Below are 14,166 nucleotides of genomic sequence, written 5' to 3' on the forward strand. Positions count from 1 at the left end.
TCAACATACCATGTGCACATTTTGAATGAGGAATTTCAGCTCACTGCACACAGAATATATACACTGGCAGCAACTTCAATTGCACCAATTTATTTTAAATGATAATGATACAAATATATGCATTTGCACAAAATAATAAAAAATTCAATCACTAGGCACCAATATAAAGGCAATAATAAATAATACAGAGGGGAAAACCTTTTTCATTCATCCCCCATTAGTAAAGAAAAATCTAAATCTAAGATAACATTTGGGACTGGAATAACCTCAAATAAGCCCTTGAAACAAATTTTTTAATTATTATTTTAACAGTATCTGCACTTGCTATATTCTCAGAAGAACAAAAAAGAAAAAAGACAAACTCAAATCTGTAGATTAAAGTAACTCAAGAGTGCTGCAGTGGTTGTTGCCATTATTTGCCCCTCAGCATCACAAATCAGGGGTAGTTTACTGTAGTTCATTATCATTTATTACCATCTTATATGACCAGTTGAAAAATCTCTCAATGGTTTATCTCTTCATATTTTACGAACATAAATAAATCTGTAAGAAAACATGACTTCGCAAAGGGGTGGCAGCTTTAGTAGTCTGCTTTCTCAGACACCAAAAATAATTCTGAGATCAGCCAGAGAGAGTTTGGAGAGGGTGCTTCCTGTTCCTGATAGCACATTCTGGGCCAGCTCCTTCTTCTTTTCCTGCAGCGTGGCAATCTTTTCCTCGACCGTGTCTTCACACACAAACCTGGTAGCATACATAAACAAACATGACTAAGTTATGCAGCTTTATTTATTTATTTTTTTACATCCCAGTGTTTAGAAGTCAAACCTAAAATGAAGAAGCATTTTGTAAAGATTACATAAAGTATAAATCCACAGGTCACTAAAAAATCTGATCAGTTTGGAAAATATTTAATGGAATCTCTCACTGTACAACGTGGCCCTTTTCCATCCGTAGTCGTGTCTTTACAGGAATACTGTGTTTTGTATGTACAAATGTGTGATAATGATTTCCAAATATTTGTTACCTGTGGATGGTGACATCTCTACTTTGTCCTACTCTGTAGATCCGGTCACAGGCCTGGTCCTCCAAGGCTGGGTTCCTGTCAAAGTATTAGTTAGGTAGTTTTTTCTTTATATTTTTAAAGGGTTCAGTTTCCAGGGTTCTTAGTCAGATATTTAAAGCCACGTTCGACTTTTGAGGATAAACAGTTCAGATAAATGTTGATAAAAGGGGTTTAAAATATGATCATAAACATTTTTAATAAATTCTGAACACACATGCCATCAGGTCTGTAAAGGTTGTAATGTTACAGCTGGTTAAAACTGAGCCAGTAAAAGGTTTAAGTCAAATAGAGAAAGACTCTTCAACAAACAGTACAGACATAAAACTGGAAAAAGTACTTATATAAACTTATTTGTACTGATATTCTTATACAAAGTAGCAGGAAGTTAGGGTATTTGGAAAATGACAAAAAAAAAAAAAAAGGACTTAAAAACAATGCAGCCAAAAGGCATCTGCATCTCAGAAAGAACCTTACCAGTGCATGTCAATGAGGAAGAGGTGATTCCCACCAACAAGATTGAGTCCAACTCCTCCAGCACAAAGCGAAACCAGCATTACCTTTGGAAAAATAGATGAATAAATGTTGTAAATAAGGACAAAATAAACAAAAACATTACGGTTACAACTGTGTTGAGAGGACCATGGTGGGTTTTTACTATATTTAAACAAAAAAGTATACTAAATTCATTGCAAGTCAAGAACATGTATTAGATCCTTTTTTCATTTAAACTTAATAAAATAAATTAATGTTCTTCTTTTCATCTAACAGGACATTTTCAAGCTTTCAAAGTTTTTCTAGACTTAATTTCCAGTCTATTTTTCAGGCCAAACCTCATAACTTCACCTTTTAGCAAATATGAAAAAAAACAGGTCACAAAAAAGGCTTATTATAATCACCCAGAACCAAATTGCACGAATGTTGAGAGTGCAAAGGAACCCTGAAATGTGTCCATCTTGTAAACATGACCACATACATACACATCATTAACCCCCAAAGGGTCATGTAAGTATTTTTCATTTCATTTCATAAAAGATACTTTAATTTTATTCTATTCTAGTCATTTAACAGATGCTTTTATCCAAAGCGACCTATATATGAGAGTGAGAACAACACGTGCAAGAAAGAAAACAGTAGAGGACATCATTGATCGGTTCTAGTCACACTGCTGGGCGTCCAGTTGGACGCAGGTGTTGCCAGGCAACACTACAGGCATAGATTTATTTGTTTTGCTCCCTTCCATCCTGTAATAGTCCCTTCGATGAAATACAGAAACGACAGATCCCACAATATGGTCTTGGGTGCAGCCAAATCAATGCTGATTTGTTGAAAAGAACTGGACCAAGTTCTCCAACACTTCTAAGGAACAGGAGAGTTAAACAGTTGAGAAAGACACAACTCTTTTATACCAGTAACAAACTTTGTCATTATACAGTTTGTTGAATTAAGGATAGGTATTCCTGTCACTACTGAAGTATGAACCATCTCTAAACTAGTAAAGTTCCCAGAGTGTTTCCAAAAATTGGCAGTATTTTTGGGTGAGATGTACCTGCGGTCCTTTAGGGTTCGTGTTGAATTCTTCCACCAGGTCAATGCGACGTTTAGGGTTAACGGTTCCGTCGATAACTCCGTATCTGAAGCCCATCTGCCGCAGATGAACGGCAACGATCTTGAGCATGCTGGTCCACTGTGACACGATCACACTGCACAATCCCAGACCAGAGACAACATCAAGTGGATTATATAAATTAAAATCCCATTAAATAGTTGTACAATTATTTTGAGCTGCGGGTTAACAGGTCATTTTATATGTATTTATTTTAAAAGGGGATAATAATATGTATTTATTTTAAAAGGGGATAATAATGCACAAAGGAGGTAAATCTGTCAATACAAACATATCAAACATGCTTCATTGGGGGATTGAGACCTTTCAAGTTGATTTCCATCTTTATTAATCAACATCTTTTATGATTTTTTTGTGGAAATAAAGAGATTTAGAAGAAAAACTCAAGTCTAAGCTTATAGTAAGATGTTCTTGTTTTACCTTTTATGACTCTTCTCTCTGATTGTCCTCAGTTCCCACATGATGGCAGTAATCTGGATTTTTACGAAGAAAATAACTTAATTGTTATTTTGACAAAAAAGAAAGAACAATAAAAATGATCTTTTAAACTCCTTGGTTTTGTTAAACAAAAAAATTATTAGTCGTGTCTGTGTGCATCTGTGTGTCTGCACACAATCTTTTATCCTCCTGTTTTTAATTTTGTAAAGCACTTTGTGCTGCATTTATTTGCATGAGAAGTGCTTTATCAATAGAGCTTTGATTGATTTTACTTTTGAAATCATGACAAAGATGAATTCAAACCTTTGAGTTATGGAAATATCTAAGACCATTTATCACTAGTTCCAGTTGAGGTTCTCAGGGTCTTTGCTCAGGGCTGGATTAAAAGGGCACAGGCCCCTGGGCCTAGAGTGTTCCAAAGGCCCCCTTCCCCACCAAAACATTGTAAAAATTGTGAATGATACACTATGAAACAACATTTCTAACATCTCTCAGCCAGTGGTACCAAAAGCAATACACTAGACATTGTGGTGTAACTATCTGGCTTTTATATACATTTTGTTAAATGTCTAAACTTGTGAAGTATGCCCAACATGGGCCCCACATGGGGATGGACCCCTTGGTCCGAGCCCATAATGCCCATTGGATAATCTGGCCTTGTCTTTGCTGAGTCCCATTTTTCACATTCAGGGGTTAACTATCATGTTCTGATGCCGACGACAGTAGTTTCTCACTTTAGTGCTTTTAGTAGTGTCCTCAAACAGTTGAGAGGGAAAGTGCGTCCCGTTGAGGGCCACTGTGTCTTTGGGGCCAGGGCCTGATGGCGACGGACTGGAGGACAGCGACAGAGCACTGAGCTGCTCCTCCAGAGACAAGACAATACCATCACCTTGCAGCTCAGATGAGTCCAGCGTCTGAGAGGAAAGTAGGAAAACATGTCTTTTTAAAACCCTTATTTATCTTTTTTTATTGGGTTGAAATTAGTAACGTTGGCATTAAAAAAAAAAAAAAAAAAGACAAAACAAGCTACCTTTTTAAGAAGTGATGGGTGGCAGCAGCACTGCCGGAGGCGCAGCAGTAAGGACAGGATGTGGATGGTGCTGGATGCCTGCTGAGGCTGCTGAGAGCCTGACACAGCAGCATCAGCCTGAGACAAACCAAACTCTTGGGCCACTAAAACAATAGAACAATTCATTTTCAGAATATGTGCTGTTCTTATAGTCTATGACATTCAAATGATGTCTCACCTTTATCAAAAGGATTGATACTGGAAGTGTGTTTCTTATTCACGTCGTTTCCTTCATGTTTCTTCAGGTAGTTCTGCAGAGTAGATCTAGAGGAAAAGATAATCAACCCAGTTTCATTTCTTTGTTTAACCATCTGTATCAATAGATTTAATTCTTTCTATTATTTAATTCTGTCTCAGAGTTAAAAAAAAAAAAAAAAAAAGAATTTGAATGTATTAAAATACTGTTTTTACTAAAAGATGTCAAACAGATGGGCATTTTTAGAGCATGTGCAGAAGGCATCAGCTTATTTGGGTCTTGCTTTTATTTTCCCTTTGTACAATAGTAAATGATCTTTTCATCTAATACCACAAAGCATTCAGATCTAGAAGTAAGTGGACCTCTTACAGCGTTATCCGAGAGGTGTAAGTCCTGCTTTAAAGAGTTATAATTTCATACGGCTTTGGTTTGACTTGCAGAATAATTCTTTTTATCTGTGTCATGTAAATGGACTCATATTCATTTTTATCCTGTTTCTTGCCATTTTTAAACCCCCAAATAGAGAACATAAAACTTAAAAACATACCTCTTAAAAATAAGATATAAATACTATTTTATATTTAATAAAATACACAGGATTTCTTTTGATTGCATTACCAGCTGGTTATGTTCTTTATATTTTCCTTATGAGTATATAGTAGTTTCCATTCCAAATGATTTGTCTTTTTAATTTAATCCTGCTTTATTTCCCCACATTTTTGCAAAATGCTCTCATTCATGTCCATTTGCTGTTCTTTTAAACCTGCATTAATTTTTAAAAAATGTATGCTCATTTTGAAATAGATGCCAGCAACAACATTTGAAAGTCAGGAGCTTTTTCATCACTTTGCTCATCATAAAATGCTCTGCCCAGACCCACTGCTGAAACTGTGACAGTGTTAAAAGAACAGAAAAAACAACATGGAATACACGCTGGAATACTATACCGTTGTCATTAGGGGGAAGAATAAATATTATTAAAATTAATATTTTACCCAAATTTTTATATCTATTTCAATCAGTGCCCATATTCTTAACAAAATCTTTTTTCTCACTCATAGATAAGTTGGTATCATCATTTATATGGAATGGAAAAAGTGCACGCATTTCCAAAAATATCTTACAACGACACAGAGAAAATGGAGGATTCTCACTTCCCAATTTTCAATATTACTATTGGGCATCGAATATCCGTGCAATGTTGTATTGGTCTTTGACTTCAAATAATGGTGGCTCTAAATGGTTGATACTTGAGAATATGTTATGCAGATCTACTTCTCTACACTCTTTGCTGTGCTCAGGATTACCTCTGCCACTATTGATGACTCCTTTACTATCTGGGCCACACATGGCTTGAGGACTTTGAAAGACATGTTTGTCAAAGGACTGTTTGCATCGTTTCAACAAGTGAAAACAGCTTTCTAAATACATGATTGTCATTTCTTCAGATATCTTCAGCTTCGCAGTTTTGTGTCTACTTCATTCAGTTACTTCCCCTCACGACCGCCTGACTCACTCCTGGAAACAGTTTTGGATCTGAATGCTCGCTCCAAGGGACTGATTGGTAAAATTTATTCGGCAATTAATTCTTATAACTTGGAACCACTGGATCGTGTTAGGCGAAAATGGGCGGAGGAACTTGAAATTGTAATCTCTGAAGACGTTTGGAAAACTGTTATAAATAATATTTACTTATCCTCAATTTGTTTAAGACACAGGGTAATCCAATTTAAAATTGTTCATAGATTGCACTGGTGTAAAGTGAAAATGGCAAAATTTAAACCAGATTTGGATCCTAACTGTGATCGTTGTGGAACCGAACTTGCAACATTATCTCATATGTTTTGGTCCTGTTCAAAGCTGGCACAATTTTGGCAATCCATTTTCAAATTTCTATCGGATGCATTTGGGATTAATATCGTAGCTGAGGCCAAAACTGCAATATTTGGTATTTCACCACGCATTATCAGCAGCCAAAAACATAAAATAGCAATTGCTTTTGCCACACTTATTGCTCGCAGGCTTGTACTGCTTAAGTGGAAGGAAAAGCATCCTCCATCTTTCAAATTATGGTTTATGGACCTTTTTCGTCATTTAACACTAGAGAAAATAAGGTACTCTCTAACTCTCTAAGAGGCTGCGTTAATAAGTTCTTCAATATCTGGCAACCTATTTTGGATCAGATTAAGAAGGTGGATCTGTCACTTATCTCACAAGAGTAATTTATGTTTTAAATTATTATTGTTTCTGTTTTTTTTGTTTTTGTTTTTTTTTTTATGGTGCAACAGGGTGGGAGGGTTTGTTTTGGGGAGTTTATAAAAAAAAAGAAAAAAAAAGAAAAGATGACTGTATTGTATTTTCAACAATATGTCTAACAATATTTTTTTCAATAAAAAGACTTTGAACAGAAAAAAACAACATGAAAACATTTCTATCACACAAGGAGAAGTGCGACAAATGCAAAGACAAGTAACGCACATGGGAAAAAAAAAAGAAAAAAGAAAAAAAAAAAGATTAATTCGAGTGAACTTTGTCTTGCAGTTTTACCTGGACTGTGCAAACACCACGTCATACACAGTGCGCTCATCCTCAGACAGTTTGAGCTGATGCACCTCACAGGTCCGGTTAGGAAGAGACACCTGAAACATTTAACACAGGGTCCACAGTGAGATAGGGGACTTTTTTAAAATTTTTTAAAAATGCTAAACAAAATCAAATAGTTAACATGTCATCGCTATCCGATACAGAGACACAATTTAAGATGAAACCCTGAAGTCTTGTGAAAGATACTTGAAGAATTGCAATAAAGATGTTTGAGTGAACGTCTCTACCAAAGGCTTTCCTTTGGAGTCCATTTGGTCTTTGGTTCGTCGCAGTAGCAGACTCCTCGTCAGAAGGTTGAGTCTCTCCCTGCCTCTGTTGGAGCCGTTGTCGACCTGAGCTTTCCAGAGTTTGTACTCATCGAATGGAGAACAACGCAGAAACCTTAAAGACAAACGGTGAATAAACATGCTCTAGTTAGAAACAAATTCTTCATCTGACTGCAAGCTGAAACGTTACTTCTACCATTCCATCGCTATGTGGTGATTTCCCCGCTGGATGCTTGGTTTTCAGAAAATATCACTGACAGTATGAAACCAGTTTCGAGTTATTTATAAAACACTTTTCCTTTATTCCTCCTGAGCCATTAGGAAAAACATACGTCTTGGATTTTAGTGGAAAAAAAAAGTTAAATTTATCTTTATTTCACCTTTATATTACCAGGTAAAAATCAATTGAGAAGAACTTCTCATTTACGATGATGACCTGGCAAGAGGCCCCAGCAAAGAAAAAAAAAAAAAAAAAGACAAAGACAGACAAAACAAGATCAAACGGGGCCAAAGAAGAACAAGTAAAAGAAAAAAAAGGAAATAAATTCTTTATAAAATCAGAAAAAAAAAGGTTTTTGGAGTCATTCTCGCTTTTATCCTACTCTAAAGTCACAACACTAAACATATCTGCATTATTAGTATAGAAAACTATTACATATCCAGCTTGCAGACATAGAAGACATTAAAATGAAAATAAAAGTAAATAATAATAATAATTTTCCCACGTGTTTTAGACTTACTTGAGCAGCGAGTACATGTCCAGCAGGTTGTTCTGGATCGGTGTACCTGTGACCGCCCAGCGTGCACCGGCCCTCAGCTGACAGACGGCCATGGAGGTCTGCACTTTTGGATTTTTAATGTTGTGGGCTTCATCTAGCACCACGCGGGCCCAGGTCACTCGTAGTAGAGGAGCTGAGGGGGACGCCTGAAGAAAGATTACATGAAATGTGGAATGTCTCTACTGGTTTTTTCTTTTTTATCAGTGTTGGTATTTTTCTTCCATTTTGCTGCAATTTACAACTTTTGCTGTCATAAATAAATATATAATTTACCACATGGTCAGGATCTTTGCTGGGATTATCAGCCTCCTCCTTTTGGACTGGAATCTCCTTAGAGACCAGGCTGTATGTGGTCACTACCACGTCATAATCTGCCAGTCTGAGGGACAAACACAGAACTGGTTTTAGTCTGTGATAGTTTCATCAAGTCAAACAGATGGAAATCCAATAAGTTTGAGCTAAAGGACAACTGCTTCATGTGATTATTGCGTAAAATCTTTAAAAGCTGCTGTTTGTTAATAGGAGCTGGAACAACATCTACTTCTTCTAGACACATGGTAGTCAAACCTATTAAGCTTTGTAAAGTGTGACATAACCTCAAGAGAAACAGAATTAATGTGTGTGTTGTTCTCACACTCTGGCACTTTTCTCACGGTTGGTTCCGTGGTACAGATACACAGTCAGCTTCCCTGTTTTGACATGTCTGTCAATCTCCTTCTTCCAGTGGTGGATCAGCGAGGCGGGGCAGATGATCAGCGTGCCTTTGGACACAACAAGGCTGGAGTCTGGAGGGTTAACAAGCAAAGATGTGTTTAAATATGAACAACTGAGAACTTGTTGAGCTTGACCAGTTTCACGTCATCTCTGTGAGGTTCCATTTACCGCTTTTAGAAATCCAGGTTTCCAGTTTCTTCTCCTCCTTCTTTGCATCTTCCTCTTTTGCTTTTATTTTCTTGGTCAATATGAGTGAGATCATGGTCAAGGTCTTTCCCAGACCCATATCATCCGCTAAATCCACACACCAGAGGGAAATACAAGAAGAGGGAATGGAGAAGTTCAAGTGTTATATGCATTTTATTCATTCTGTAAAAGGTATGTGAAGGCAACAGAGGAATCTAAGCTAGGAAAGCAGGAATCTTTCAACATATTTAAAGTTTTATAAATAAAGCAACAGTTTTTTTTCTGACTGGAAAAGTTGGATCTATTATTATTATTATTATTATTATTATCTTTATGTGGTCATCGATCAGTTAGGATGAGAAAAAAGTAAGATTACCCAGAATTCCTCCACAGGGATTTTGGGTCTCTCTCCAGAGAAGCCACGCTAATGCTCTCTTCTGGTGGGCCAGGAGCGGCACCTGAACAAACAATGGCCGAAAGAGTGTGTTACTAGAGAACACGTAGCAAAGTGATGCAAAACATTTTTTAGCAAATAGCATCCTTTCCTCTCCGTCAGAATCTAATTCGATACCTTGATGCCTTTGGGATCCGGGGCCTCAGCATCGGGATCAGGACAGGATTCCAAGGATTTGTGAAGATGATCAATGGCTTCGCAAGTGGCATTCTTCACCGCAAGCAGACGATCATTAGTCATCCTGCCGCCATAGAAGGTGTGCATCTGTGGATCTGTTGGGAACACAAACAACAAAACGTTAGATAAGGAACAAAATCACAGAAAGACAGTTTAGAAAAATGCATGACCTACCTCCATACATCTGGGTGCTTCCCTGGCTCAAGTGGAGTCCCAATGAGCTGCCAGATGCCTGGTGTTGGAAAGAGCCTGGAGCTGGAGGGATGGGGAGGAGGATGGTCCCACCCGGCCGGCTGAATGGGTTGATCTGGACCTTTTCAGTGCAAGAATCTTTGCTGTCACATCCATCCACAGAGCCTGAAAGCGATTGGCGTATTGCAGTACCAGTGAGCAGACACACTCATGAGCACTAATCTAACTATATTAAATCATTTTGTGAAACATACTCAGGTCATGCATGTTTTTCCAATGTGCTTTAACCTTTTCTGTTTAAATCACATTATTTTACCGTCCTGAATTAATCTATTTTTGTAAATTTAAAGCAGAATTGCAGGTCATGTGACTTTAAATGAGACTAAAACCTGTACGTCCATGTATCAAGTCAGCTTTTGTGTTTACGACTGACTCTGTATCTACTTTAGAATTGGACAATGACCTGTTGATTGAGGGCTAAAGTGAGGGTCTTGATGGAAAAACTGAAACTATACAACGTCAGTGAAATATGATCCAAACAGTTCATTGCAACTCTCACCCTGCTGAGAAGCAGCACTGAGGCTCAGTGACTCCAGAGCATCTTCCAGCTCTTTGACCTGCGTCTTCAACCTCTCTCCTTTATCCGGCAGAGCCGCAACATTCACCGAAGACAGAGTGGCCTAATCAGGGGTTCAAACGTATGAAAAAAAATTATAAAGAAAAAAAAAAATAGATAAAGGGAAACACTTGTTTAAATACTTTGCAGATTCATGCATCAAGCCTGCATTAGAAAGAGTTACTCCATGTTTTTAATGTAACAGTCTGTACTACTAAAGTATGCTCTCAAAATGCAAAATGTGCGCAAAGTTTAGTGGTTTTTGTTTCAATCACTTGCATTGAGACATCAGAACGCTCATAAATCTGCTGACAATAAAAAATACAAGTTTACTGTGGGTGTATTGACTTTTGTTTTACTTCATTCTAAAATAAACCAGACTCTAAGGATGCAGAAAATGCTTTAGTTACTCAAATGTTTTTACTTTTTATCACTCACCTTTTTCTGTTTGAGCTGTGCAGTGAGCAGGTTGTGCATCCCTGTTGGATCTTGACCCTTCGCTGCTGACTGGAACCCTGGGAAGTTGGTTATAGTCTTTTGGACAGTGACAACAGAAAGAATTTTCTTTGGAGCAGGTTTCTCTGATACAAACACTACATCATCCTCGGCCTCATCTTCATGTGTTTCAGTTTTACTGGACTCTACATCTGATGAAATGACACCATCCGAATCTCTGGAAGCTGGGCAGCTTCTGCTAGGTGCACATTTAGTGTCACTCTTTTGTTCTGCGAGCTCAGCCTGGTTTGCAGAACGGGTCTCATCTCTGACTGAATGCTGTTTCACTGTTTTGTGAAAATCTGGAGGGTTTTTATTTATTTTCATACTGCAAACAAACTCATTGCTGGAAGGAGAAATCTTTTCTTCTGCCTTTTTCTGCTCAGCGTGCTTGTCCTCAGTCTTATCTGGTATTTTTTCAACACTGACAGCTTTGGAATTGCTGCTCTCCTCACTTGAAATCCTCTTCTTTAACTTCATCCCTGGGGGAAGCGCTTTACCTCGGTAAGTATCTGAAGAATTAATCTTTCTTTCCTCTTCTTCTACCTCTGCGCCCACAACCGCCACGTTTTCCTTCTGAAAACTTTTATTTCCTTCCACTTTATCGCTTGTCTTGCTGTTTTCCTTCCCATTATCCTTCTCCTCGTGTCCATTACTTTGCATCTTTCTCCACTCAGAGTCCTTGTTTGTCTTGTTGGGGGCCTTGAAGGGGTTTCGGACAGGTGGAAGGGAGGAAACCTGGAGTTGTGTGTTAGACATAGGGCTTCTCTTTTCTTTATCTGGCTGAAATGAAAAGTAAATGAGAGAAAAAATAATTAATCATCATAGTGAAATTATAATGCAAGAAGCACAAGAACAAGATACAAAATACAAGAATACTTTATCCATCCCCGAGGGGAAATTCAAGGTTCAAATATAATAAATTATAATAATAAATACAATAATAATTAATTATATATACAAGAATAGCTTTTTATTTGTACCACCAATCAATCTACAAAATCTGTAAATGAATTGTAGATACCATTAGTGTGCTGCAGCTGAACAGAGCTAAATAAAAAATAAGAGGCGGTGGTGGAGTTTAAATAAATTAAGCCATTTAAACACCTCAAACAGCAGATGTGATCAAATGGCTAATTACTTTTACTTAATGAATGAATGAATGAATGAATAAATGAATATTCCTCGATCTGAATGAATTCAACAGGGTTGAAAAACAAGAACAATCTTGTCAAGAGTTAGCTGATGACAAAATATAATAGGATATATAGACAAGCACACTTGGTGATATTGGTTAAAAGTCTTACCACAGTCCAAGGCACATTTCCGCACCACTTCTGGCCTGATTTCTTACCCACAATGCATCTGTAGTACAACCTAGGAGAACAAACATAATTGTCACACATACATCAAAACTTAAACACACAATGGGTCTCATTCATCGATATCTTCATATGAATATTCTTCTTGTCATTACATAATCCACTGTATGCTCCAAAGTTTGTAAAGCTAATTTCCATCTGCTGTAGCATCATTTTAAGATGCGACTCGCCTGTGGAGTGAGTGGTGCATCTGATGAATTCTCCAGGTGAGTCTATTAGGTGGTATTAACCAGGTGGCCAAGAAATTACCTTGATTTGTTTTTAAAACTAATCATTAGAATAAAAAGCCACTCATGCAAAAAATTTGAAATATTATTACACGGTGACTCGGACATTTATAGAGTAATATTCTTCAGTTTGAGGGAATGGCTCTGATGTATCTGCAGATGGTGTTAAAAGGACGAGCAACAGAATTAAATTGATCTTGACTGCGACTTGTTCTTAAATAAATTAAACAGATGAAAGTTAGCTAATTCTCCCTTAAGGGAAATTATAATAATTGGATAGGACCTGCAATATCTTACTATTAATCTTAAATAACAAAATGCTTTCTACTTTACCAAAATTTTAATCTGATAAAAAAAAAACTTTCCTGTGGTTTAACTGTTGTATTTCAATGAACAGAAAAGCAGAAAACATCACAAATGCTGATTCTGTTTGAACGTGTCAACACTAAAATGTTCATAAGAGGACTCCTGAGAACAAATGCAAGATACAAAGATTTTGATCAATGTCAAAATTTTTTGTAAAATGTTCCCAAGTAGGATTTAAGAGCACACTTGTCTGTAAGAAAGAAGTGTGAATGAATCCCAGTGTCAACAGGTCTGCCTTGTTTAGTACCTGTAGTTTTGATGTTGTTGACTGTAGCTGAGAGCTTGAAGTTCCACTAATGAATCCTCATGATGGAGGCAGTGGGAAGGTGAGATGCTAGAATAGGTGATGAAGATGTTTTAGATTAAAATCAGAACAAAACATCTGGAAAATAGCACTTCTCTTGCCTATCCATGTAATCATTATTAAAACTACAACGTCAGACTGTGTTCATAATGTTAAATGGTGGTAAAGGTAAACCACACAAGCCTTTACAGATGGTCAGACGTTTGTCAAACGTAATATATAAAATATCTATAGTTTCCTCCAGGATACCACAAATAAGTAACACATCAATGATATGGTTCAGATATTTATGTACATCCCTGATTCCAAGAATCTCTGCTTGCAGATACGAGACTTTTGGGTCTTTCAAATAACAGGACGTCTGTGAGGACAGATGTAAAAATTAATTTAGTTTTGGGTACCTGGCCTGCTGGCTAAAATCACATCCTTGCTTGTCCACGCATACGTAAAAGCTCTTGCCTTTGCTTGGTCCATCTTTCACGCCCGTTTTTAACATGCATACGCCATCTGGATGAGGACAAGAAGAATGGATCATTTGGCAAATCATGTAACCTTTCTTTCTCTGTGTTAATAATTTCTAAACATGGTGGAAAAATATAAAATATGTAACTAAACGTCTCTTTCGGTTTCGCAACTTACCATGAATGTTACATACAACCTTTTCCATAGTGTTAACGCGATTAATTTACTTTCAGTTGCAGCAGAACCGTATCACTAAAGTTGGTATTTTTGTATAGACCAATCACAAGAGTCAGATACCATATCCGGTTTGTTGGTGTCAGTATAAAAGTCCATTTACTTCTTGGAAAGGCAAACATAATTATTTTAAACAAACAATTGTTTAAGGATAACAAATAGCTCACATATCTTCATGTGAATCGTGTAAAAGATTTTATAGAAATTCAAACTAAACACAACACTAGATCGTTGTTACTACGATAATATCATTGTGAAAACTTAAACCGGAAACAAAAGTATGCCGTTTTGTCCTCCTAAAATATAATAATTAAAAAA

General features: G+C 37.0%; 1 protein-coding gene across 1 annotated transcript; it reads right to left on the reverse strand.

Moving 5' to 3' along the window:
- Positions 1–218: 218 nt before the first annotated feature.
- Positions 219–13,892, reverse strand: ttf2 (transcription termination factor, RNA polymerase II). Its single transcript, XM_079254171.1, has 23 exons — positions 13,792–13,892; positions 13,554–13,659; positions 13,096–13,182; positions 12,181–12,250; positions 10,817–11,656; positions 10,322–10,442; positions 9,745–9,927; positions 9,511–9,665; positions 9,316–9,397; positions 8,922–9,047; positions 8,674–8,824; positions 8,313–8,418; positions 8,001–8,185; positions 7,222–7,375; positions 6,938–7,029; positions 4,373–4,458; positions 4,156–4,298; positions 3,860–4,039; positions 3,108–3,160; positions 2,610–2,763; positions 1,538–1,620; positions 1,025–1,099; positions 219–741 (listed from the first exon to the last, which is right to left on the reverse strand). The coding sequence occupies exons 1-23, from the start codon at positions 13,817–13,819 to the stop codon at positions 597–599; spliced, it is 3,405 nt and encodes a 1,134-aa protein (XP_079110297.1). The 5' UTR covers positions 13,820–13,892; the 3' UTR covers positions 219–596.
- Positions 13,893–14,166: the final 274 nt, after the last annotated feature.

Source organism: Telmatherina bonti, assembly GCF_933228915.1.
Source record: "Telmatherina bonti genome assembly, chromosome: 15".
In the NCBI taxonomy this organism is placed as follows: Eukaryota; Metazoa; Chordata; class Actinopteri; order Atheriniformes; family Telmatherinidae; genus Telmatherina; species Telmatherina bonti.

Excerpts from the sequence above, each read along its gene's own strand:
- ttf2 (XM_079254171.1), bottom strand. The coding sequence starts at position 13,819 with ATGGAAAAGGTTGTATGTAACATTCATG. Across the intron at positions 9,048-9,315 it reads TCCCTGTGGAGGAATTCTGG|CGGATGATATGGGTCTGGGA; the intron begins GTAATCTTACTT and ends GTGTGGATTTAG. Across the intron at positions 2,764-3,107 it reads AGAGAGAAGAGTCATAAAAG|TGTGATCGTGTCACAGTGGA; the intron begins GTAAAACAAGAA and ends GGGATTGTGCAG.